This window comes from Periplaneta americana, chromosome 1, assembly GCF_040183065.1.
Source record: "Periplaneta americana isolate PAMFEO1 chromosome 1, P.americana_PAMFEO1_priV1, whole genome shotgun sequence".
Taxonomy (NCBI): domain Eukaryota; kingdom Metazoa; phylum Arthropoda; class Insecta; order Blattodea; family Blattidae; genus Periplaneta; species Periplaneta americana.
This window is the reverse complement of record NC_091117.1, coordinates 6,475,001-6,500,348: the sequence shown is the minus strand read 5'-3', so window position 1 is coordinate 6,500,348 and position 25,348 is coordinate 6,475,001. Positions and strand designations below refer to the sequence as shown.

At 36.9% G+C, this 25,348-nt stretch overlaps 1 protein-coding gene across 2 annotated transcripts in view; it reads right to left on the bottom strand.

Moving 5' to 3' along the window:
* Positions 1-25,348, bottom strand: part of LOC138702361 (transmembrane protein 65) — a 297,854-nt gene that overhangs the window by 77,981 nt on the left and 194,525 nt on the right. For both annotated transcript variants that reach the window (XM_069829923.1, XM_069829931.1), the window contains one exon: positions 23,836-23,903. In XM_069829923.1, the coding sequence (XP_069686024.1) occupies positions 23,836-23,903 (68 nt within the window). The remainder of the gene's footprint in view (positions 1-23,835; positions 23,904-25,348) is intronic.

Genomic DNA, 25,348 nt, shown 5'->3' with positions numbered 1-25,348 from the left:
GCAGCTACAGACGATTTTCGTGGTAAATCGGGAATTAACTGTGGATTATGATGCAGAGTTCCATTTTTTCCCTTGAGATTGTGTTATAAAATTTTGTTTGTTGAAGTCTAAGTATGTAGATTTAATAAATTTTTTCACACAGTAATACGTAGATTTAGTAACAGGTCTGTAAGTAGCAGTGCTGCCCTTCTTTGCTAAAGCATCCGCATTCTCGTTTCCCAGGATTCCACAATGGGATGGTATCCATTGGAATACAATTCTTTTATTGAGTGATATTAATTGAGAGAGCATTTTAGTTATTTCTGCTGTTTGAGATGAAGGTGTGTGTTTAGAGACTATTGATAGAATAGCTGCTTTGGAGTCTGACAATATAACTGCATTCCTAAATTTATTGATGTGGCATAGAAGATTCCTGAGACTTTCACTTATTACAATGATTTCTCCATCAAAACTTGTTATTTTTTTTATTTTATTGGGTTATTTTACGACGCTTTATCAACATCTAGGTTATTTAGCGTCTGAATGATATGAAGGTGATAATGCCGGTGAAATGAGTCCGGGGTCCAGCACCGAAAGTTACCCAGCATATGCTCGTATTGGGTTGAGGGAAAACCCCGGAAAAAACCTCAACCAGGTAACTTGTCCCGACCGGGATTCGAACCCGGGCCACCTGGTTCCGCAGCCAGACGCGCTGACCGTTACTCCACAGGTGTGGACTCTTGTTGTTCCATATCCAAGAGATGTATAAAGTGAGATCAAGGATCCGTCGGTGTAGGGTAAACATTGGTAATTTCGTGGCAGTGGTTATTTCGTGATACTTTTTCTTTGCTCTTTCGTGAACTAACCAATGGTGTTACCAGATTCAAATTTCCGCCAAGTAATTGCATATTTTGTCCACTTTCCAGAAACATATAGCTAAGCTTTGTGTGACTATTGTAGCTGCTTCAGTGAGCTTTTATGTTTGGAGAGAGCAAGTTAGCATCGATTTCTCAAGCGTATAAATCTTGTGGATGTTTGGAATTACATTACAGACTTATTACTAAAGGTAAGCATATGACCTGGTAGAGTGTAAGAGAAGGCCCTATGGCCTTAACTCTGCCAGTATAAATAATAATAATAATAATAATAATAATAATAATAATAATAATAATAATAACAATAATAATAATAATAATAATAATAATAATCATGATATTTGGTACAATGGTTTATTATATCTTAATGAAATTTTAGAAAATATTTTTGGAATTTTAGATACAGCTGTAGTCGCCATATAGGCTTAGCTTTATTGATAGAAATCTTAGCTGTTTGAGGCGAAATTTTGTTGAGCATTAAGTGTTACATTTCATACTACAGTATTTTAAAAATTGTATTACAATAAGAAGTTTAGAAATCTGAAGATAAGATGTGATAACAAAAAAGAAAAGGGGGACGCAATGTGTTCAGTGTAGATTCTGTTCGATTTGTTATCATACTAAGTGACAATGATAAGTGCTAGATGACTTACTTGCAAGAATTGTGACAGAAGATGAAACATGGCTCCACCATTTTGGACCGGAGACAGAGGCAGACAATGGAGTGGCATCATGCAAATTCACTAAAGAAATAGAAATTCAAAAGTGCACCTTCGGCAGGAAAAGTTATGGCTACTGTGTTTTTCGATTCAGAAGGACTCTTGTTTGTGGACATCATGCCACACGGAACCACCATTAATTCTGACGGGTATGTTGCAACTCTCAAGAAACTTCAAGCTCGACTGAGTCGTGTTCGACGACATCGGGAGAAGCAGGATGTTCTGCTATTGCACGACAACGCACAGCCATATGTCAGTCACAAGACCACAGACCAGATCAGAAAATTCGTATAGACAACACTGAAACATCCGCCTTACAGTCCTGAACTGGCACCGTGCGATTACCATCTCTTTGATAAACTGAAGGATCCCTTCGCGGAACGAGGTTAGAAGATGACTCCCTTGTGCACGCTGCTAAAGAGTGGCTCAGACGTGTTGGTCCAGACTTTTACCGTGCTGGTCTACAGGCCCTCGTTCCTAGGTTACGTAAGGCAGTTGAAAGGGACGGGGATTATGTGGAAAAGAGACATTTGTTCCTGAAGGATGTAGCTACATTCTGTGAATATAGCAAAGCTGTAGGATAAAAATATAATTTTTAAACAAATGTTATGCATTACTTTTGGAGTTACCCTAGTAATATAGGCTATAGTAAAGTCCGTAATAAAAGTGTTCACCCTTTCAGGGCAAAGAAGATCCCGTTTCAATTTCAATTTTTACTTTGATTTCATTCTTATTATGTGTTGATATGTATTTCTATGTTTTCTTGCTATGAATATTAGACGGCATTCCTATGTTTCAACAATAAATGAGAATTTCATTTGACTTTAATGAATTTTTCCACAATTCTTCTACCTCTCACGAAATTATCAATGTAATATCACGAAATTACCAAGGTTATCACGAAATAACCAACATTTTAGCTTAAGTTGTAAAAGTGGTTTTTGCACTTGTTCAAGAACGTGTCCAATCTTTTATGTCTCCAGATTTGCACAGCAAATTATCGTCTTTTAGATGAAAAAATTGAAATAAGGATATATTTACACATTTGCATTTTAAATTAATTTTCAGGAAATTATCACGAAATTACCAATGTTTACCCTATAAATGAAGCCAGTTTTGTGGAGGGTACCTAATATTAATTGTCTCTAAAGACAATTGTTTAATTATTTCAGTGTATACTAGACCGAGATCATACCAACAAAAATTCACCAGACATACTGTAGTTCATGCATGTTCCGGTGTCTTTTCATGTCTCGGTCCGGACCTTGTAGAAAACACCCTGTTGCTTGATATTATATTACGATCCCTATGCTATACATGCGAATTGTATGACTCTTTTGGAACGTGTCGTTGAGTACTCGTTAATTCATAACTGTTTTTCAATACCGACTAACACATTGTATTAAAAGTTGTATTTTTCCTGAAGGAAACATGAAACGTACGCCATGAAATGTTTGTATATGCCGCTCCTTATAATATCCTAGATTAAATGTTGTAGACAATTTCATTTTTCTGGCGTATTTGGAGCCCCATCATGAATACAGTTATAAAAGTGTTATGCACATAACGGAGCACCTAGAAAATTATATTTCTCTTCTCGGAAGCTCGTTTTAATACCTTTAGAGAATGTGCAAAAGGGAAGGTTAAAACAAAAAACACACAACTGTGAACTATTCCACCTGGAAAACCAGCTTCCAAGAAAATAAGGCTGCACATTTCACATGACTGCAGTCTCGTAGAAAATTCTGTCAAGTACAACAAGAATTTCCATTCCTTAAAGCAGCAAACTAGGTGGAAGAAGAAAAGAAATTCAATTTAAAACCTTATTTTAACTTAATCTGAGAATTAACACTATGACTGACAATAAGCAGCTAAAAAAAGTTAGTTGGTTTAAGTACCAAGATCGTAATGAGGAGTAATAAACTAAACGGGTCTCGAATGCGGAACTTTTAGTTACTAGTCTCAGAGCCAACGCAGGAAAAAGGGGGGGGGAAGTCAGCAACAAAGACGCTGACACATCGCTACTTTCTCTGTCAATGACTTCGCAGCCATTAAGTATGGGTATTGTATAATTTTTCATTGGAAAGGAGAAAATCTACAAACGATTAGGGAAAACACGGGAATTTTACTGGAAGCAAGTAAAGAGATAGGTTTGGAAGTAAATCCCGAAAAGACAAAGTATATGATTATGTCTCGTGACGAGAATATTGTACGAAATGGAAATATAAAAATTGGAAATTTATCTTTTGAAGAGGTGGAGAAGTTCAAATATCTGGGAGCAACAGTAACAGATATAAATTATACTCGGGAGGAAATTAAACAAAGAATAAATAAGGGAAATGCCTGTTATTATTCGGTTGACAAGCTCTTATCACCCAGTCTGCTGTCAAAAAATCTGAAAGTTAGAATTTATAAAACAGTTATATTACCGGTTGTTCTGTATGGCTGTGAAACTTGGACTCTCACTCTGAGAGAGGAACAGAGATTAAGGGTGTTTGAGAATAAGGTTCTTAGGAAAATATTTGGAGCCAAGAGGGATGAAGTTACAGGAGAATGGAGAAAGTTACACAACACAGAACTGCACGCATTGTATTCTTCACCTGACATAATTAGGAACATTAAATCCAGACGTTTGAGATGGGCAGGACATGTAGCACGTATGGGCGAATCCAGAAATGCATATAGAGTGTTAGTTGGGAGGTCGGAGGGAAAAAGACCTTCAGGGAGGCCGAGACGTAGATGGGAAGATAATATTAAAATGGATTTGAGGGAGGTGGGATATGATGATAGAGAATGGATTAATCTTGCTCAGGATAGGGACCAATGGCGGGCTTATGTGAGGGCGGCAATGAACCTCCGGGTTCCTTAAAAGCCAGTAAGTAAGTAATAAAGCATTACAGTTATTATCCCTACATGGAAGCTTTTCATAGGAAACTGATCCACAAGCTTGTCCCCTGGACTGTAGACTAGCTCGGCACACGATGGAGTGGGTCTCTTTAAACAAGCCACCTGCTTGCTATGCAGATTAGCACCTTGCTACGTTCATCACAATATGGCCGCGATCTTTGAGCACTTTTTCTCTCGTACTGTTGACACACACAAACATCCACACTTCGCGCACCGCTGCTCTGAATAATAAACAGAGCGGAGAGGGGGGGGAGGGAGGGAGTGAGGCTCTAATATGTCACGTGCCGTCACTTCCGTGTCTGACTCTCAACAGATGACCCGGGATCCGATCCGGTGACAATGTTACACAGAATGTCATTACATTCAAGCACCGTACTGATCCACAACAGAGCAGACCAATTTTGTACGTACCACGCTTATAAAAAATTACAAAAATGTGCTTAAGGTAGGCTGTTTGAAGCTAAAATAACCATGTCAAGTGCTGGCTAGGAAGTCAAGCACATAAAACATAGCTGTGAGGAGAGATAAGCAAATATACAGATATATAGATATCTTTTATTTTAGTTGGTTATATAACGATGTTGAATAAACTACTACGTTCTTCGGTGATAACGAGATGAAATTTAACGAGATGAGCAGAAGCATTCGCCATATATTACCTAACATTGGAATTACAGTTTACGAAAACTTCGCAAAAACTAACTAGATAGTCGAATCAAGCGGGATCGAACTTATGTCTGATACATAGATAGACACAGGCAGACAAATTTCAAGATAAATAGGTAGATGGATGGATGGATGAGTTGGTGAGTGGAAGGATGGATCGTTAGAAAGACAGACAGACAGACAGACAGACAGACAGACAGACAGACAGATAGATAGGTAAGTAGACAGGTAGATAGGTAGATAGATAGACAGATTAGATAGGTAGATAGATAGATAGATATATAGATAGATAGACAGACATACATAGATAGATAGATAGATAGATAGATAGATAGATAGATAGATAGATAGATAGATAGATAGATAGATAGATAGATAGATAGATAGATAGATAGATAGATAGATAGATAGATAGATAGATAGATAGATAGATAGAAGATAGATAGATAGATAGATAGATAGATAGATAGATAGATAGATAGATAGATAGATAGATAGATAGATAGATAGATAGATAGATAGATAGATAGATAAGACATAAGACCGGTAACATTAGATGGATTGATAGATAGATAGATAGATAGATAGATAGATAGATAGATAGATAGATAGATAGATAGATAGATAGGTAGATAGGTAGATAGATAGATAGATAGATAGATAGATAGATAGATAGATAGATAGACAGACAGATAGATAGATAGACTAATAGACTAGATAGATAAGACATAAGACCGGTAACATTAGATGGATAGATGGATAGATAGATAGATAGATAGATAGATAGATAGATAGATAGATAGATAGATAGATAGATAGATAGATAGATAGACAGACAGACAGACAGATAGATGGATAGATAGACTAATAGATTAGATAGATAAGACATAAGACCGGTAACATTAGATGGATGGATAGATAGGTAGATAGATAGATAGATAGATAGATAGATAGATAGATAGATAGATAGATAGATAGATAGATAGATAGATAGATAGATAGATAGATAGATAGATAGATAGATAGATAGATACGGATGTCGGTACACTGATACGCTGCTATACTGAACATCCAGATTTGATGTTTGTTTGTTGATATGATGGCCCATCAATGAAAGAAAGAAAATCACTAGTTACCTGGACAACAAACTAAATCATATACAAATCTCAATTCACAACTTTCTTTGTGTGCAGGTTGAATATGAAGATAAATGAATTACTGTTTAAATTACCCACTAAACATTTGTACTCACAGGTAATGAGGGTACAAGAACGTAACGCAGGCACGAGAACAAAGAGATACATTGTGTAATTCTCGACAATTGCTACGGTTCGGCGTTTTCTATGTTTTCCAACTTTCTTCGTCCCTCATCAAATAGGTAATCAACTCGTAATGCTCAGATTGCCACAAGCGAGTATGATGTTCGTTTCACACATCCTTTGAACAGAGGAGTAAATTCTACACTGGTATTGTGTAACAAAGAGAAAACGGATCGAAGAACTTTGTGACCTGTATCAATTAGTGTCCATATACAATTACTACACAATTACATTTGATATATTTAATCCTAATGACAAAATGTATATTTGAATTTTACCGCTGGAATCACTCATCATACGGCTAAAGTAATTTATTACACAAAGTGTATATCATTCCCTCACAAATTGACTCGTAGATACTGAATATGAAGAAAATCCGTCCAATAGTTTAGTAGAAATCGCTGTACACAGACAGACTAGTACTAAAATTATTATATTTCATGTACATCATTCCCTGATAAATTGACTCGTAGATACTGAATATGAACAAAATCCGTCCAATAGTTTAGTAGAAATCGCTGTACACAGACAGACTAGTACTAAAATTATTATATTTCATGTACATCATTCCTGATAAATTGACTCGTAGATACTAAATATGAACAAAATCCGTCCAATAGTTCAGTAGAAATCGCTGTACACAGACAGACTAGTACTAAAATCATTATATTTCATGTACATCATTCCCTGATAAATTGACTTGTAGATACTGAATATGAACAAAATCCGTCCAATAGTTTAGTAGAAATCGCTGTACACAGACAGACTAGTACTAAAATTATTATATTTCATGTACATCATTGCCTGATAAACTGACTCGTAGATACTGAATATGAACAAAACCTGTCCAATAGTTTAGTAATTCACAATTTAATTAAACAAAATCAACTTTTCGAGGAATTTACAAACGAGAATTTTCGTTCAATATTAAAAGTGGTTACTTCGTAACATTTCGTTTCAAATATTATATAATGGTCAAATAAAATGGTTCACTTCCTAGACTATAACTGCACAGATTATTTTAATGTTTCTAGCATTCTAAAAAACTCCAGGTTATATAGCCTACAAAAACAGGAAGAAAAGGCTTCATATTGTGTTATTGGCGCTACAAATGCAGAGAATACGTTCGCAGCAGACGGCGGATGGTAGCATGTGTAAGTCAGTATATCACTGCATGTCTTCCATTCGCGGAATCTGGTCAGCATGCCCGCAGGAATTGCGAATGCAGCAGCAAACACAGAAATCCCAACGCACTTGTGTCAACCCAACCACTGCAGTCGCTCTTGAAAAGTATACGAAACGGCTAATAAAAAAAAGATGACTGTAGCACTTTCTGTAAGTGCCTGTTAATACTACGGACGCTATTCATAGACGATAAGATGATAATTGTAATTTTTTATTTAACGTTCCTTTTAAACTACAGAGGCTATTCATAGACGATAAGATGGTAATTGTAATTGTAATTCTTTATTTAACGTTCCTTTTAAACTACAGAGGCTGTTCATAGACGATAAGATGATAATTGTAATTGTAATTCTTTATTTAACGTTCCTTTTAAACTACAGAGGCTATTCATAGACGATAAGATGATAATTGTAATTGTAATTCTTTATTTAACGTTCCTTTTAAACTACAGAGGCTATTCATAGACGATAAGATGATAATTGTAATTGTAATCCTTTATTTAACGTTCCTTTTAAACTACAGAGGCTATTCATAGACGATAAGATGATAATTGTAATTGTAATTCTTTATTTAACGTTCCTTTTAAACTACAGAGGCTATTCATAGACGATAAGATGATAATTGTAATTCTTTATTACAGCCAATTTTAAACTGGGAGGTCCAATGAGAGACCTGGTTACGGAGGTCACTACTCCCTTAGAGTATCGGGTCAGTAACAAGTCTAACCAATTAGCCAGTGGTTAACAAAGTCTCTGTGGTTGTTCTGCCTTGTTATTCGCATTTTTTACGACAGTTGGAGGAATGGAGTCCGACGGAATTGAAGTCAGAAACTTCGTAGATAATTCTGGGAGCAGAAAGGAACTGGAGTAAAATTTACAACTGCGATGAGGTTTAATTAGAGGGGGCGAAGCCCTCGTCTTTAATTAGCGAGACTGATGGACGCCCATCTACTGCGATGGGCTTCATTTCCACTCAGCTGCGTATCAAATGCATGTTCGGCAGTGTTGCCTACAACGAGATTTGGGTTTAGAAGTTTGTCGGTATTTTCCAAGTATGGCATCACTTTCTGCACATGAGTAATAAAGGAATACGTCACCTTCGAGAGGGGTGATGAAGGACGGACACATGCAGGATTGGCGGGATCGAGAAGGATGGCGGAAGGGAATCCAAGGCAACCGCTGAAGAGTGGAGGGGAAGGCCCCCCCCCCAAAAATGAAAATATACTTTCGTGCAAAAAATACTGTACAAAATCTCGGAAATTAAAAACAAACATATTTTATCCCGTATTATTCTGAAGTTACATAATATATAGCACTCGTTGCAATAAGATATAGCATTCAGATTTTCCTAACCGCTTTGTTGATTATCTAGATGGCCATGAAATCGTGAACATGAATAAAACAGTATCATTTCATGGATATTTAGTTCTTAAAGGTTCTGAGTTTAGACGGCCGTGAAATTGTGAAATCTGCAACTTGAAATATTTATTTAATGTAAATTTGTGCTATTGTAGAAAAAAACATTGTATGATACTCATTTTGAAAGTTATGTTTTTGCCCTCGTGTGTTTGTAAAACAAATGAGGAAACAGAATGGAACCGTTTATCACCATATATTAGTTTCCTGTCTCTTGAATAGGAGCATGTTTTGTTTCTTACCAAAGAGCTCACAGTGGAAGATATGCTGTTCTTACAGTCATGGTAAATATTTGCTCATTTCTCAGAAGATATCAATTTTAGGACCTATGTTTATATAACTTTTATTTCTTGTTTTGATGCATACTACCTCCAGTCTAAATATTGAAACCTTTTTTTTTTTTTCTGAACATCCCATATAACACTGCGTCTTATAGAGGCATAATCAGATCATAGGAATACGTTTAACTGACTATTACACTTTTACTACGTCACACTACTTTTGGCCAATATAACGGTACGAAAGGACGTCTTTCGACCAATCATGACTGCTTATCTCACAATTTTATCGCGTCCCTAGAATTTGTTTAATTTTATCGCGTCCCTAACATTTGTTTATTTTATCACTACCCTAGCATTTGTTTCTTTGTTTGCCAACATTTCAAACTGCACTGGTCTAGACGTCAAAAAACATAAAATTACAAACCACTCCAGTCGATGCACAGCACTTTCAAATGTGACTCGTATTGGCATTCAAGAACAAGAATTAATAAAGATCACTGGTCATAGCTATGCATCTTCCCTGAAACCCTATTTATAAATAAACGAAGAGCACCATTCGGAAATCCTGAGTAAGTTGAGGGATACACCATGTACATCAACGAGTTCACTTCTTTTACGTACACGTCCAATATAACATCAACTGAACCACCAAAAACTAAAACATTCAAATTTGAAAATTCTACTTTCAATAATTGTTTCTTTTAAAATTATTCATGTTTATTTTTTATTTCATCATCGTTAATTAAAACGTTTCTTGTTTATTTCACCATCCCTAATTAAAACTTTTCTAACACTTGTTTATATTATTTAGGTTATGTTTGTTATAGCTTCAGCTATATGATATTATGGATAGTCACGTATCAGAGAATGTTTAATACTAAGATTTATTGAAAATCATCTGTCAAGTGACGTTGATTACTGGGATCCGGATGATTGACGTGCAATGCAAATGTTTTAATAAAAATGAAACTGAATCAACAACGCCTTCTTGACTAGTAACAGTCCACAGACTTCAATAAAGATTCCATAGTTGGCACAACTGATGACAAGAAAACAGCTACTGCCACCTAGCGTAATGTTGAGATGGTACAATAATATATTTGAAGACAGTTGTATTTTCGTAAGTCAATTAATATTTTATTGCACTGGAGTACTTTGTTACTTCTAATTTTTATATATTTTCTTCTAATCGTGTAATAGTCAATTAAATCCCACTCGAGTTTTGATTTTCTCTAGATAAATCAAAACCTCTAGTGAGATTAATGTTGAAAATTTCGTTGAAGTGTGTTCGTTTTATCGACATTTGATTGCAGAGAAAAAACCATAATGCCTGCGGAAAAAGGAAACTCTGCTAAGACCACACTTAAAACTAACTTAGATTTTGCAAGACTGGTACAAGAGAATGACACTAACAGCTGTGTAATTTGTGTTAAAGATGGCGGTACGTTGCAAGCCAAACTAATGCTTTAATTTCGCGTCTTATTGGTTCTGACACAAAGCGCCGTGGAATGGGTGAAATCTGGTTAATTTATGGGCATTGTCGACTCCTTTGGGAGATCTTCATGTAATGGGTCTGCAGTCCATTAACGACACCTGGAGGGTGGTGACGGTGCATCGGCAGATCGAGTTCGATCCTCATGAGGTGCACCACCATTTCAGTTTAATATTTAATAAATAATGCAGACGTGTGGTTGCTCATCGATTGCATGTTTCAGAGCTCAACTGTTGGTTTCCATGGTGAATCCATCTTATTAAATTACACGAATACCAATCTATTTTAATTAAATATCCACTGAGTGTACTGTACACGTGTTCGCAGCAGGTTCAGAGTTCATTCATTTAGATTTTGTCTTGCTTGTTTGCAGATCAAAGTTGATTAGCCTATATTACTTATGATCCCATAAAACATGGCGTGTGTTAGGTGTAAATAAAAAATGGGTCACGCAGATGAAATATATCGTCTCATTACACTCTTCACAACAAAGTTTCAGTTTCTTTATCATGTTGAGAAAAATATTGGCGTTTATAATTTAAATAATAACAAAAAAGAAGAATCATAATTTTATTTATTAATTAATATTAATAGTAAAGGGATAGGTTTGGAAGTACATCCCGAAAAGACAAAGTATATGATTATGTCTCGTTGACGAGAATATTGTACGAAATGGAAATATAAAAATTGGAAATTTATCTTTTGAAGGGGTGGAGAAGTTCAAATATCTTGGAGCAACAGTAACAAATATAAATGATGCTCGGGATAAAATTAAACACAGAATAAATATGGGAAATGCCTGTTATTATTCGGTTTAGAAGCTTTTATCATCCAGTCTGCTGTCAAAAAATCTGAAAGTTAGAACTTAAAACAGTTATATTACCGGTTGTTCTTTATGGTTGTGAAACTTGGACTCTCACTTTGAGAGAGGAACATAGGTTAAGGGTGTTTGAGGATAAGGTGCTTAGGAAAATATTTGGGGCTAAGAGGGCTGAAGTTACAGGAGAATGGAGAAAGTTACACAACACAGAACTGCACGCATTGTATTCTTCACCTGACATAATTAGGAACATTAAATCCAGACATTTGAGATGGGTAGGGCATGTAGCACGTATGGGCGAATCTAGAAATGCATATAGAGTGTTAGTTGGGAGGCCGGAGGGAAAAAGACCTTTAGGGAGGCCGAGACGTAGATGGGAAGATAATATTAAAATGGGTTTGAGGGAGGTGGGATATGATGATAGAGACTGGATTAATCTTGCTCAGGATAGGGACCAATGGCGGGCTTATGTGAAGGCGGCAATGAACCTCCGGGTTCCTTAAAAGTAAGTAAGTAAGTAAGTAAGTAAGTAAGTAAGCCATTTTAATATTATCCTCCCATCTACGTCTCGGCCTCCCTAAAGGTCTTTTTCCCTCCGGCCTCCCAACTAACACTCTATATGTATTTCTGGATTCGCCCATACGTGCTACATGCCCTGCCCATCTCAAACGTCTGGATTTAATGTTCCTAATTATGTCAGGTGAAGTATACAATGCGTGCAGTTCTGTGTTGTGTAACTTTCTCCATTCTCCTGTACTCTTTGATACCTCTCCTAATGAGAAAGTACAAAGGCGTTCGTCTTTACCTGTCAGGCATACACGATGATAAAGGTTCTCTTTGTAGTTCCGTTAACAATACTGAACTCTGTTACAGCTGGCAAGCCTTCGTATTCAAGGATTTAGTTCAGCTGTTGTTACAGTACACTTGATTTATCAAAAGGCAGGCTTCATGTTGAGAGATTATTATGTAAATGGTTACCTTACTTCTTCTTCTACCCCAATTTAGCAGAAGTTTAGAGCTCAAAGTTAGATGAAATGAATGGAAAATTAATGTATAACTCAACTGATAGATACTGCGAAGACATTCTCCGCACCAGTGACTTGGTGTCAATATTTGAAGGAAACTTTGTAATAAATTTGCCACTTCTGAGAATTTGCATGAAGTAAGAATCTAAAAAGTGTTTGCGAAAACCGACGAGGGGATGGGACAGAGAGATTGAATCAATTAAAGAGTCTAGAATCTTACAAGTGTCGCCTTGGTAACGCCAAACCAAATACAAGTCTGTTTGATTTAAAGACAGCATTCTTGGAAACGTATGGGAGGGCAACTACTTTATTCTACAGGATTAGTTAAAAGTCCCGCACCACCTAAATAACTTTTGAAGCATACGGTTCAGTGACATGAAACTTGGTATGTGAGGATAACCATATATTAAGAACTCAATAATGGTATTACCGAGTTTTTTCCAACTCTCTTATTTTAAATGGAACACCCAATATATTTCTTTTATTTTTTAATAGTGCTCATTAAGACTTTTTCAAAGAGTATCCACACTCGATACTTCTGTACAAATTCAGTGTTGCTAAGTCAAGAAAACAGAAAAGTGTATCGAATATTAAAATAATAAAATACTCCTTCCTTAACAAAAACAAACAAAGCTAGCTCACCTTCTAAATTATGTGTTCAAATTGGTAGCCCTCAGCTGCTTTACAATGTGTCACTCGATCATGGAAACCATTTAAGGAATGATTTAACCAGGCTTTAGGAATATCTTGCACCACTTCCATTTTTATTTAGCAACACTGAATTTGTACAGAAGTATCAAGTGTGGGTACTTTTTGAAAAGCTCTTAATGAGCTTTATTCAAAAATAAAAAATATATATTAGGTGTTCCATTTAAAATAAGAGAGTTGGAGTTACTACCGGTTAAACCGGAAGTAGAAAAAACTCTGTAATACCATTATTGAGTTCTTAGCATATGGTTATCCTCACATACCAAGTTTCATGTCACTGAACCGTATGCTTCAAAAGTTATTTAGGTAGTGCGTTTATTATGTTAATATTCGATACACTTTTCTGTTTTCTTGACTTGGCAACACTGAATTTGTACAGAAGTATCAAATGCAACTAGAAAATGGATCACATCCGAGCCATCTATCCGCATCCATCATTTGTCTAACTCATCACCGCGAGATGGCGCAGTGAACTTTGCATGACTGCAGGAGGGCAGGATATTTGTTTTCAGTGTTCCCACGTGTGGTGCGAAATTCTTCAGGGAGCTCCTTATTGATTGCATCTCGCACGTCATCCAGTTGATGACAGAAATCCCCCAACGCTTGGCGAGCGAATTACTTAACGCTCAGGTTATGGTCATCACGAGCGCAGCCATTTTCGCCACATGAAACAGATTAACGGAAGCCGGAAACTGTGTCGTATTACAGAGTGTGTAATTACTTCACACCGTGCACACTACAGAGTTTTTGGTGAGAATAAACACTCCAGCATTCCTGTGCAGGAGAGTGGTTTAGGGTAGCTACACCGATTCAGTATCTACATGTAAATTTATAGGAGAACTATGATGGATGTTTAGAAGCCATATTAATTTAAACTATGTTACTCCCTTCATAATAACATTTACTTACAAATGGCTTTTAAATAACCCGCAGGTTCATTGCCGCCCTCACATAAGCCCGCCATCGATCCCTATCCTGAGCAAGATTAATCCAGTCTCTATTATCATATCCCACCTCCCTCAAATCCATTTTAATATTATCCTCCCATCTACGTCTCGGTCTCCCCAAAGGTCTTCTTCTCTCAGCTCTCCCAACTAACTCTCTATATGCATTTTTGGATTCACCCATACGTGCTACATGCCCTGTCCATCTCAAAAGTCTGGATTTAATGTTCCTAATTATGTCAGGTGAAGAATACAATGCGTGCAGTTCTGCGTTGTGTAATTTTCTCTTTCCTCCTGTAACTTCATCCCTCTTGACCCCAAATATTTTCCTAAGCACCTTATTCTCAAACATCCTTAATCTCTGTTCCTCTCTCAAAGCGAGAGTCCAAGTTTCACAACCATACAGAACAACCAGTAATATAACGGTTTTATAAATTCTAACTTTTAGTTTTTTTGGCAGCAGGCTGGATGACGAAAGCTTCTCAACCGAATAATAACAGACATTTCCCATATTTATTCTGTGTTTAATTTCCTCCCGAGTATCATTTATATTTGTTACTGTTGCTCCAACATATTTGAAATTTTCGACCTCTTCGAAGGATAAATTTCCAATTTTTGTATTTCCATTTCGTATAATATTCTGGTCACGAGACATAATCATATACTTCGTCTCTTCGGGGTTTACTTCCAAACCTATCTCCTTACTTCCTTAAAGTGAAATTTCCGTATTTTCCCTAATCGTTTGTGAATTTTTTCCTAACATATTCACGTCATCCCTATAGGCAAGCAGCTGATGTAACCCGTTCAATTCCATACCCTCTCTGTTATCCTGAACTTTCCTAATGGCATACTCTAGATCAAAGTTAAAAAGTAAAGGTGATAGTGCATCTCCTTGCTTCAACCCGCAGTGAATTGGAAACGCATTCGATAGAAAATGACCTATACGGACTCTGCTATACATTTGACTGAGAAACGTTTTAATTAATCGAACTAGCTTTTTGGGAATAGACCAAATTCAATAAGTATATTATATAAAATTTCTGTCCTAATCCAGTCATATGCCTTTTTGAAATCTATGAATGACTGATGTACTATGTCCTTATACTCCCATTTTTTCTCCAACATCTGTCGAATACATAAAATATAATCAGTCATACTTAATAAGCTTATAGACCTAACATAATTTGAGGAAACTGGAACCAATTTTTATTTAAATGAAATTCAAAAAGTGACGATGAACTGAAAATCGATTCAAAGAATGTTTCTTTCTTAATTTTGTTCTTTGCGTAACAAATTTGACCATCATGGCTCCAGAAATCCATGTTTCGTTATACGTGGATTTATAGTTTTCGTCGAGAATTTTGTCACAGCCCTATAGCGCCCAGGTTGCAAGCACTCTATATTTTTTAGTGAACACTGCTTAAATTTTATAGGAATGACATCTCTAATCAGGAACCGATTTGTTGCATGTGGTGAAGTGAAAGAATTGATTTTGTTTTTGATTACATTTGATGTGAATCTTTTCCGAATATATTAACAGAGGACGCTGATATATTGAGATTCGAACCTAGGTCATTAACCAGTAAGCCCGGACATTCCGCTTTACAATATGTAACTGAAATGCTTATACCTTCAGTCATAATATTCTTTAAACTAAAGGTAAAAATTCAGCATCTTTGTGAACTTCAGTGATTAGATTTAGCATAAATTTCGAAAGTGTATAGAGTACAGATTTACAGTTATATAGTTTCGATCTCAAACATCACTCTAAATTCCCAGACCTAGTACTAAAACCATTGGATTTAAAAAGCTTACCTACAGACACTTTACATTAGAGTTTGGAAAAGCTTTCCTTTATCTGCTAGTGCTACATCTGTTCAGTTCACATGAAATACGATGTCAGAAATAGCATTTCTATGGTAACAGCTTGACAAATGAAATGCGAGTTGAACTCCGAAGCATTCATATCGCCTTGGGAGAAATTTCAACAAAATGTATCACGAGTCGTAATCGGAGGTCCTTGGTTACCGTGCTAGACACTGGATCTCAAGGATCATGACTTCAAATCTGGTCAGGGTTCGATAAAATTCTTGCATAGGTTCCTCCAGAAGGTAGGTATAGCTATGGATTCCCTGTCATACATTTAAGGCAAGTAAAATCATACATCTATCCTTTATACAGGGTGTCAGGCAAAATTTGTCGGTCATTCCTTGCACATGTTGATTTTCGACGCTAAATAACTTCTACAGTTAAAAAAAAAAAACAAGCCATTAAGCGAAAGCCCTTGTAGGGCGAATATTCACCAGCAGATTGCTACCCTCATAACCACATGACTCTGCAGAGGTCAACGATCATCAGACCAGCACTATTGTAACATAGCTGGTTTTCGAAACAGAATTTCTCTACTTACTGAAGCTTCTCAAATTCATCTCCTATAAACTGGCCGAAATATCTTGATAAAATAGGAGGGTGATTAAAAAATATCAGTTGTAAGATGGCTGCGCTCACGGAAACCTGGTCAAACGTGGAAGTGCGTAGTGTGATCTGGTTTTTCCGTCTGAAGGGCACTTCACCAGCAGAAATTCATCGTAAACTTATTGAGGTGTACGGTGGTATCCAGTTGCACACCACTTCGGAGGCCCACGCTATGCATGATGTGTACCTGTGAAGAATTTATATCATGTACTAGGGTGGGTGTACGTGTAAGTGTACTGTAGGGAATGGGTGAGGATGATTAACATCAGGAAGGGAGAAGGACAAACCCGGTGCTGACACGTAGCCTACTCCTGTCGAATAACTCCGAGGGGGCCGCCAGGGTTAACGTCCCCATCCCAGGCATATTGGTGCACAATATAGTGATAAGAATCTACGTAAAGATTATTATTTTTTTGGTCCTACAGAATACATCTGTTATGGTAACAATTAATATTAGACGAAAAAATTCGCTCTGGCGCCGGGGTCGAGCCCAGGTCCTTGGTTCTACGTACCAAGCGCTCTTACCATTGAGCTACGCCGAAGTTCAATCCACAGGACCGGATCGAACTCCCCTCCTCCAGTGTTTTTTCTCTTTGTGGCCTGACTCCAAGTTGGGCATGTATGTTGACATTTTATATTAAGTCAACTGCCATTATACAAGGAGCGCACTCAATTGCGTGACTTGGTGGCCGGGATTCCACAGTAATATGCATAGTGATCTGTACAGTAATATGCACTGTCGCTCGAAGGATCTATTGAACCGAAAAAAAAATAATTTTTACGTAGATTCTTCGCCCAACAGTGCATATTACTGTGGAATCCCGGCCACCAAGTCACTTAACTGAGTGCGCTCCTTGTATAATGGCAGTTGACTTAATATAAAATGTCAACATACAGTACATGCCCAACTTGGAGTCAGGCCACAAAGGGAAACATTGAAGCGGTGCCGTGGATTGAATTCGGCGTAGCTCAGTGGTCAGAGCGCTTGATACGTAGAACCAAGGACCCGGGTTCGATCCCCGGCGCCGGACGAATTTTTCTCCTCTAATATTAATAGTGATTAGAAGTTGTGCACCGCCATCTCTCTTAGTCCAGAGATAGAAATTTTACAAGAAAATTTCTGACCTCGCCGGGGATCAAACCCGGGCCGGCTAGTCTGGAGGCAGACGCTCAACCTCAGAGCTAACTCGGCGGACTATGCAATATTCTTTAGTAGCTGTTGCTTTACCTACCTAACAAGATTATAAATTCATGCTGTTATCCCCTGCAAGAATCCGAACGCACTACACGCTTTGCGACTGTGTCGGAGAAGTTGCCTGATAAGCAAGGCGAACAATACAAGAAACATGATATTAAATATATCTTGTACACAGCATGTCTAGATGCATCTCAACATATTTTAATATCACGAGTTTAGAGGCTTTTTTCCCCCACTTTACAATTTTACAAGGGCAATAAAATGCTTAACTGATATACACATTTCCACATAAAGTGTACACACTTAAACGTCGAGTTATTCAATAGTTCAGCAAACCGTTTTCTTTGAGGTCCGTTCCATGTAGAATGTACGAGTATTATGTCATAATTATTCGTAAAATTGGGACCTCCCCGTCGTGTAATAGCTGTTAGGTTACGTCCGTTTTCGACTTCCCTTTAAAAATTCTCTAAAGTTCCTTCAATAAAACGGCGAAATCCAGAGTGAGACAAGTGGTCAACAGGCTTCGACCTCACTTATTCGATTTTTCTCAGCCTCAAACTCCCTTGCAAGGGCACGTTTTGGCGTACATTTTAAATGTTCCTCCTGCGATTTCTTCAATTAAATAATTAATGATATATTTATTTATTCGTAATATTAGGCTGGCATGCAAATAAACCTTCCATATAGACGTATATACAGGGTGTAACAGAATACTGGTTGCAAATTTTACGCTCTGATAGAGGGCACGAAAATAAACATTTTTTCTTAATAAATTAATGTCCGGAAATTCTTCATTTTCAAGTGATATGAAGGAAAAAATAAAAGAAAATCTCAACTTGGAAAGTTACTTTACTTACTTTTAATGGTTAAGCACAGTAACTTTTATTTAATATCAGATATTAAGAAAATGGTATTGACAAACTATAGTAACTGTTAAAAATTCTAACAGCCATTGTTGACACAAAGTATAACGCCGTGTGGACGAATCCTTCGAAATATCTGTGGTTGGTTACGAAGATGTTAAAAGCAAGAATTATTCTAGCAAGTAATTCTTCTGCTGTGCCCATGGGTGTTTCATAAACAATTGATTTTAATAAGACCCAAAACACAAAAATTAACTGGAGTCAAGTCTGGGGAACGTGCCGGCCAACAGGCTCTACTCTCCCTAGCCAACGATTTAGAAAATGTACATTTAAATAATTTCGACAATTTAAGCCGAAATGTGAGGATGTATCGTCGTGTTGAAAGATAATGTTTCTCCGAATATTAATCGGGACATTTTCAAGCAGTTCCGGAAACATTTCTGCAGGAAAAATACCATAAAAATGTTCATTCAATGACGCAGGCATAATATATGGTCCTACTAGATAGTTATCAACAAATCCAACACAAATATTTAGAGAAAAGTTTCATTAAATGGTAGATTCTTTACAGCTTTAAGATCCGTGTCACTCCAAATGACTGTTATGACATACAGCAACAAAGTAACTTCAATAATTTCGAGGGAAAAATTGTTCCGGGGCCGGCTATCGAACCCGGGACCTTTGGTTAAAGGTACCAACGCTCTACCAACTAAGCTACCCGGGAAGTCTACCAGACACCGATCCAATTTTTCCCTCTATATCCACAGACTTCAAAGTGGGCTGATAACCGTCAAGAAACCAACACTGAGTGCACACTAACTCTGTGTGACTTAAATTGTGGTTTTCTGTTAACGAACAGTGAAGTTGTATTATGCAAATCAAGCTTTCAGGTATAACTCCCTATAAAGTTGATTTGAATAATTTCGAGGGATAAATTGTTCCGGGGCCGGGTATCGAACCCGGGACCTTTGGTTAAACGTACCAACGCTCTACCAACTGAGCTACCCGGGAACTCTACCAGACACCGATCTATATTTTTTGGTTAAACGTACCAACACTCTACCAACTGAGCTATCCAGGAACTCTACCAGACACCGATCCATTTTTCTTTGGTTAAACGTACCAACGCTCAACCAACTGAGCTACCCGGGAACTCTACCAAAGACCGATCCAATTTTTTTTCTGGTTAAACGTACCAACGCTCTACCAACTGAGCTACCCGGGAACTATACCAGACACCAATCCATTTTTTTCTTAAACGTACCAACGCTCTACCAACTGAGCTACCCGGGAACTCTACCAGACACCGATCCATTTTTTTTTTGGTTAAACGTACCAACGCTCTACCAACTGAGCTATCCGGGAACTCTACCAGACACCGATCCATTTTTTTTTGGTTCGGGTAGCTCAGTTGGTAGAGCGTTGGTACGTTTAACCAAAGGTTCCGGGTTCGATACCCGGCCCCGGAACAATTTTTCCCTCGAAATTATTCAAATCAATTTTGTGCTAGATTGTGCGTATTTGCTTGGTTTCCGCACAAAACCAATCCGCGGAAAGTCTAAAATTCCACATTCAGTATTCCCAACCGAACACACATAACAATTATTTCCCTCTTCTTACCGCTTAAGTGACATATTAATTTTACTGCTTTAGGCTTTTAACATATTATTTTTAGAGACGTTCAATATAGTAATAATTATAAATTGGAAACTTACCACTGCAATTTCACCTAAATTGCACTGTTAATTATTGTTTTTAAATATTTGCAAAAATTAAGTAAGCTCTACAACTCCACTAAAGTTACTGCATTCGTGATGCAAGTAACATTAAGGAAGCCGTGAAAAAATCAACAAGATTCGAGACTCATCATAGACAGGGAGGAAAAAAAGACAGACGTAAATCACGGCCTGCTGGAGTATAGTAAACACAGAAAACATTTTAAAGCAACAATGTTGAAGATAGATATTTTTGTTTTGCAAATTTGCCGTCATTGAACAGAAACCAAGATGGAGATTTCACTGCAACTAATTAGAAATTCCTCTTTCAGGTATGTAATAAACGATCTTCGCACAAAATAATGTACGATACACGAGCGGTATGTTTTCTTTCAATTCTCGGAAATTAAAAAGGCTCAACTACGTTTCGCTTTTTCAAACTTTTCCTCGAACATGAAAACTTCAACATACCGCTCTTGTAACGCATATTACTATTGCAGGGAGTTATAGCTGAAAGCTTGATTTGCAAACTAACTTCAATTATTATTTCCATGGTAACAAGAACAGCTGAAACATAAATGCATTATAATGTGAATGATGAGGTCTGTATTTTATACGACGCATTTCCGGATACTACTTTATTAAGAAAAAATGTTTATTTTCGTGTCCTCTATCACATCACAAACTTAGGAATAGCTATTCTGTTACATCCTGTAGACGTATTCAGGTCAAGAAAAGGTTTCTAGCTAAAACCGACCGTCTAATCACAAAGTGCATTTAAAATACTGCATCCTCAAAGTTTACAAATTCTGTGCATGAAACTTAATCGTTTGTGGGCATTCATGCAGTAACATGAATAATGTTATTTACTGACGGTTGTGTTCTCTCTTGTAACTTGGTACAAGGAGGGGTGTAAGTTGTTTGCTTACGTCATAAGGCGGAGTCACGTTTCGAAGCAATCCGTTTGTGTGGCTTTCAAAGTTAATTATGCCACGCATACAATGTAGTTGCACAAGTTGACGTAATGGCGCGGACATGATTCGATCACAAACAGACACACTAACTAAGCAACTGGAAAGCCCTCGTGTGTAGCTAAACTGATTATTTGATCGCGGTAATAGTCCAAATTGGATCCAGCAACAAACCCACATACAGGATAGAAGTGAAATAACCTTGCAGAATTTCAGAGAGAATAACTCATGTTGTATGTAACAAAAAAGTGTAATACTATATTGGAAAATACACAGTTCTGTCAGAAAAAAAAATGTTTTCCCCCAATGTTTAACTCCATCTTATTGGTCAAATATTGCGAGTAGGATCCTGATTTTCGTCCATATCGATAGAATATCTAATAAAGAATGATTTATCCCTCTGGCATATTTCAATAGCATGAACGGTTGTCGTGTAAATTTAATTAAAAAAATTATAATTTGAAGCCAATGAAAGATGCGACCAGCTTTTCAACATTGTAGCCAGAATGGGAGATGGGAGCTAGTTCACTAAGACAGACAGACAACTCAATTTTGTAATTAACCGTGCATTTAATCTTTCTTACTTAAGTACTTACTTGTGGCTTTTCAGGAGCCCGAAGGTTCATTGCCGCTCTCACATAAGCCCGCCATTGGTCCCTGTCCTGAGCAAGATTAATCCAGTCTCTACCATCATATCCCAATTCCTTCAAATCCATTTTAATATTATCCTCCCATCTACGTCTCGGCCTCCCCAAAGGTATTTTTCCCTACCGCCACCCAACTAACATTCTATATGCATTTTCCTTTCGTCCATACGTGCTACATGCCCTGCCCATCTCAAACGTCTGAATTTAATGCTCCTAATTATGTCAGGTGAAGAATACAATGCGTGCAGTTCTGCGTTGTGTAACTGTGTCCATTCTCCTGTAACTTCATCCTTCTTAGAACCAAATATTTTCCTAAGCACTTTATTCCCGAACACCCTTAGCCTCTGTTCCTCTCTCAAAGTGAGAGTCCAAGTTTCACAACCATACAGAATAACCGGTCATATTTTTATAAATTGAACTTTCACTTTTTTGAGACCAGAATGGATGACAAAAGCTTCTCAACCGAATAATAGCAGACATTTCCCATATTTGAACTTTTCCGCCTTTTCAAAGGATAAATTTTCAATTTTAGATAACTACTTACTTACTGGCTTTTAAGGAACCCGGAGGTTCATTGCCGTTCTCACATAAGCCCGCTATCGGTCCTTATCCTGAGCAAGATTAATCCAGTCTCTATCATCATACTCTACCTCCTTCAAATCCATTTTAATATTATCCTCCCATCTACGTATCGGCCTTCCCAAAGGTATTTTTCCATCCCGCCGCCCAGCTAACATTCTATATGCATTTTCGATTCGCCCATACGTGCTACATGCCCTGTCCATCTCAAACGTCTTAATTTAATGTTTCTAATTATGTTAAGTGAAGAATACAATGCGTGCAGTTCTGTGTTGTGTAACTTTCTCCATTCTCCTGTAACTTCATCCCTCTTAGCCCCAAATATTTTCCTAAGCACCTTATTCTCGAACATCCTTAATCTCTGTTTCTCTCTCAAAGTGAGAGTCCAAGTTTCACAACCATACAGAACAACCGGTAACATAACTGTTTTATAAATTCTAACTTTCAGATTTTTGAGAGTAGATTGGATGACAAAAGCTTCTCAACCGAATAATAGCAGACATTTCACATATTTATTCTGTGTTTAATTTCCTTTTGATTGCCGTTTATATTTTTTGTTAGTGTTACTCCAGACTATTTAAAATTTTCCACCTTTTCAAAGGATAAATTCACAATTTTAGATAACTATGGATAAATATATCATTAAATATAATAAACTTAATTATTACAGAACACGAAAACATACGACCAAACGTGCCTTCTTACAGACAAATAAGTTTTATTTATCAAATTATGTTACATCGTGGCTTTTTGACAAAATTCTCGTAGTCGATTCTGTAGCACATAGCAACTGAATTTAAAAACCAGAGCACTATATTTGTTTCCTGTAATATCACTGAAGTAATATAAACATATATTTTGTAAAAGCGACAGGAATATTCAATTATATTAATCAGAGAACCTCTGACGACCCGCATGTGGGTTGAAGAACCATCTTCTTAGCTAGGATTGGGCTGTTGCAGGAAACTTGTAGAAAGGCACTTCAGGCGAAACACTGTTTGCAAGAGCGGAGAAGTCAAACAACATAAATTAACTGAGGTAGGTCTACATACCGCAATGATCATGATGAAGTTATCCAGGAAGCCGAAACCAACGAACGGGACAGCGTTGTGGACGGCAACTGAAAACCACAACAAGATCCAGCAATTAATTTTAAAGCCATAGTATCACGCTATAATACAAACATTTAGGTACAATCACCATAGCAACCTGTAAGATATGGTCATGTCCGTAAGAGAAATGAAACAAAAGAGGGATTTTTTTTTCAGGAGAAATGAATGTTTACAGTCAATTTTTAATGCTTAACTTCTGCGAAATTTAGTACTAGTCTGTATGTGTACAGCGATTTCTACTAATCTATTGGACGGATTTTGTTCATATTCAGTATCTACGAGTCAATTTATCAGGGAATGATGTACATGAAATATAATAATTTAGTACTAGTCTGTCTGTGTACAGCGATTTCTACTGAACTAGTGGACGGATTTTGTTCATATTCAGTATCTACGAGTCAATTTATCAGGGAATGATGTACATGAAATATAATAATTTTAGTACTAGTCTGTCTGTGTACAGCGATTTCTACTAAACTATTGGACGAATTTTGTTCATATTCAGTATCTACGAGTCAATTTATCAGGGAATGATGTACATGAAATATAATAATTTTAGTACTAGTCTGTCTGTGTACAGCGATTTCTACTAAACTAGTGGACGGATTTTGTTCATATTCAGTATCTACGAGTCAATTTATCAGGGAATGATGTACATGAAATATAATAATTTTAGTACTAGTCTGTCTGTGTACAGCGATTTATACTAAACTATTGGACGGATTTCGTTCATATTCAGTATCTACGAGTCAATTTATCAGGGAATGATGTACATGAAATATAATAATTTTAGTACTAGTCTGTCTGTGTACAGCGATTTCTACTAAACTTTTGCACGGGTTTTATTATATTCACTATTTACTTTACTATTTGAAGGCTCTACCAAGCAGCTGTAACGTTTCTTGAGAGTTGTTTTGGCAAACAAGAGATGTAAATGGAAGTTCGTGCTGGGAATATTGAGTATGTAAATAAAAAAATGTTTGAACTTCCCTACCTCCACGCACGTTTCCGTCGCTCTTATTGTATTAAATGCACTTTTCCCCTCATAACAGCGCTCAGGGGATTGAGATATGTGCCTGCCTACAAATAAACAAACGAGAATGTACACATATACATTCGCCACAAGAATTTGCCCTATATTGTGAGGAAAGTCGTGGCTGCATGAGTATTCAGTTGCTATGGCAGCCATTCTCTATGTATAGAGTGCTAGCTAATATGTGGAAAACCTTTGTGAAGTGGATAGAGGACCCAAAAAGAGGCAAGATTGACGTAAATATGTAGTCAATTTCGCTTCGTCTTTTTTTTTTAAGTAGGTACAGTAATTAGGTTCGAAGAAATGTAACATTGTAAAATTGCATTTTAGAACGAAAAATTACATTTATTCTCATCAAATTTCTGCACATTTAAGGGGAGAGGATGGTCATTTTGGTGAAAAATGAGTAAATTTTGAAAA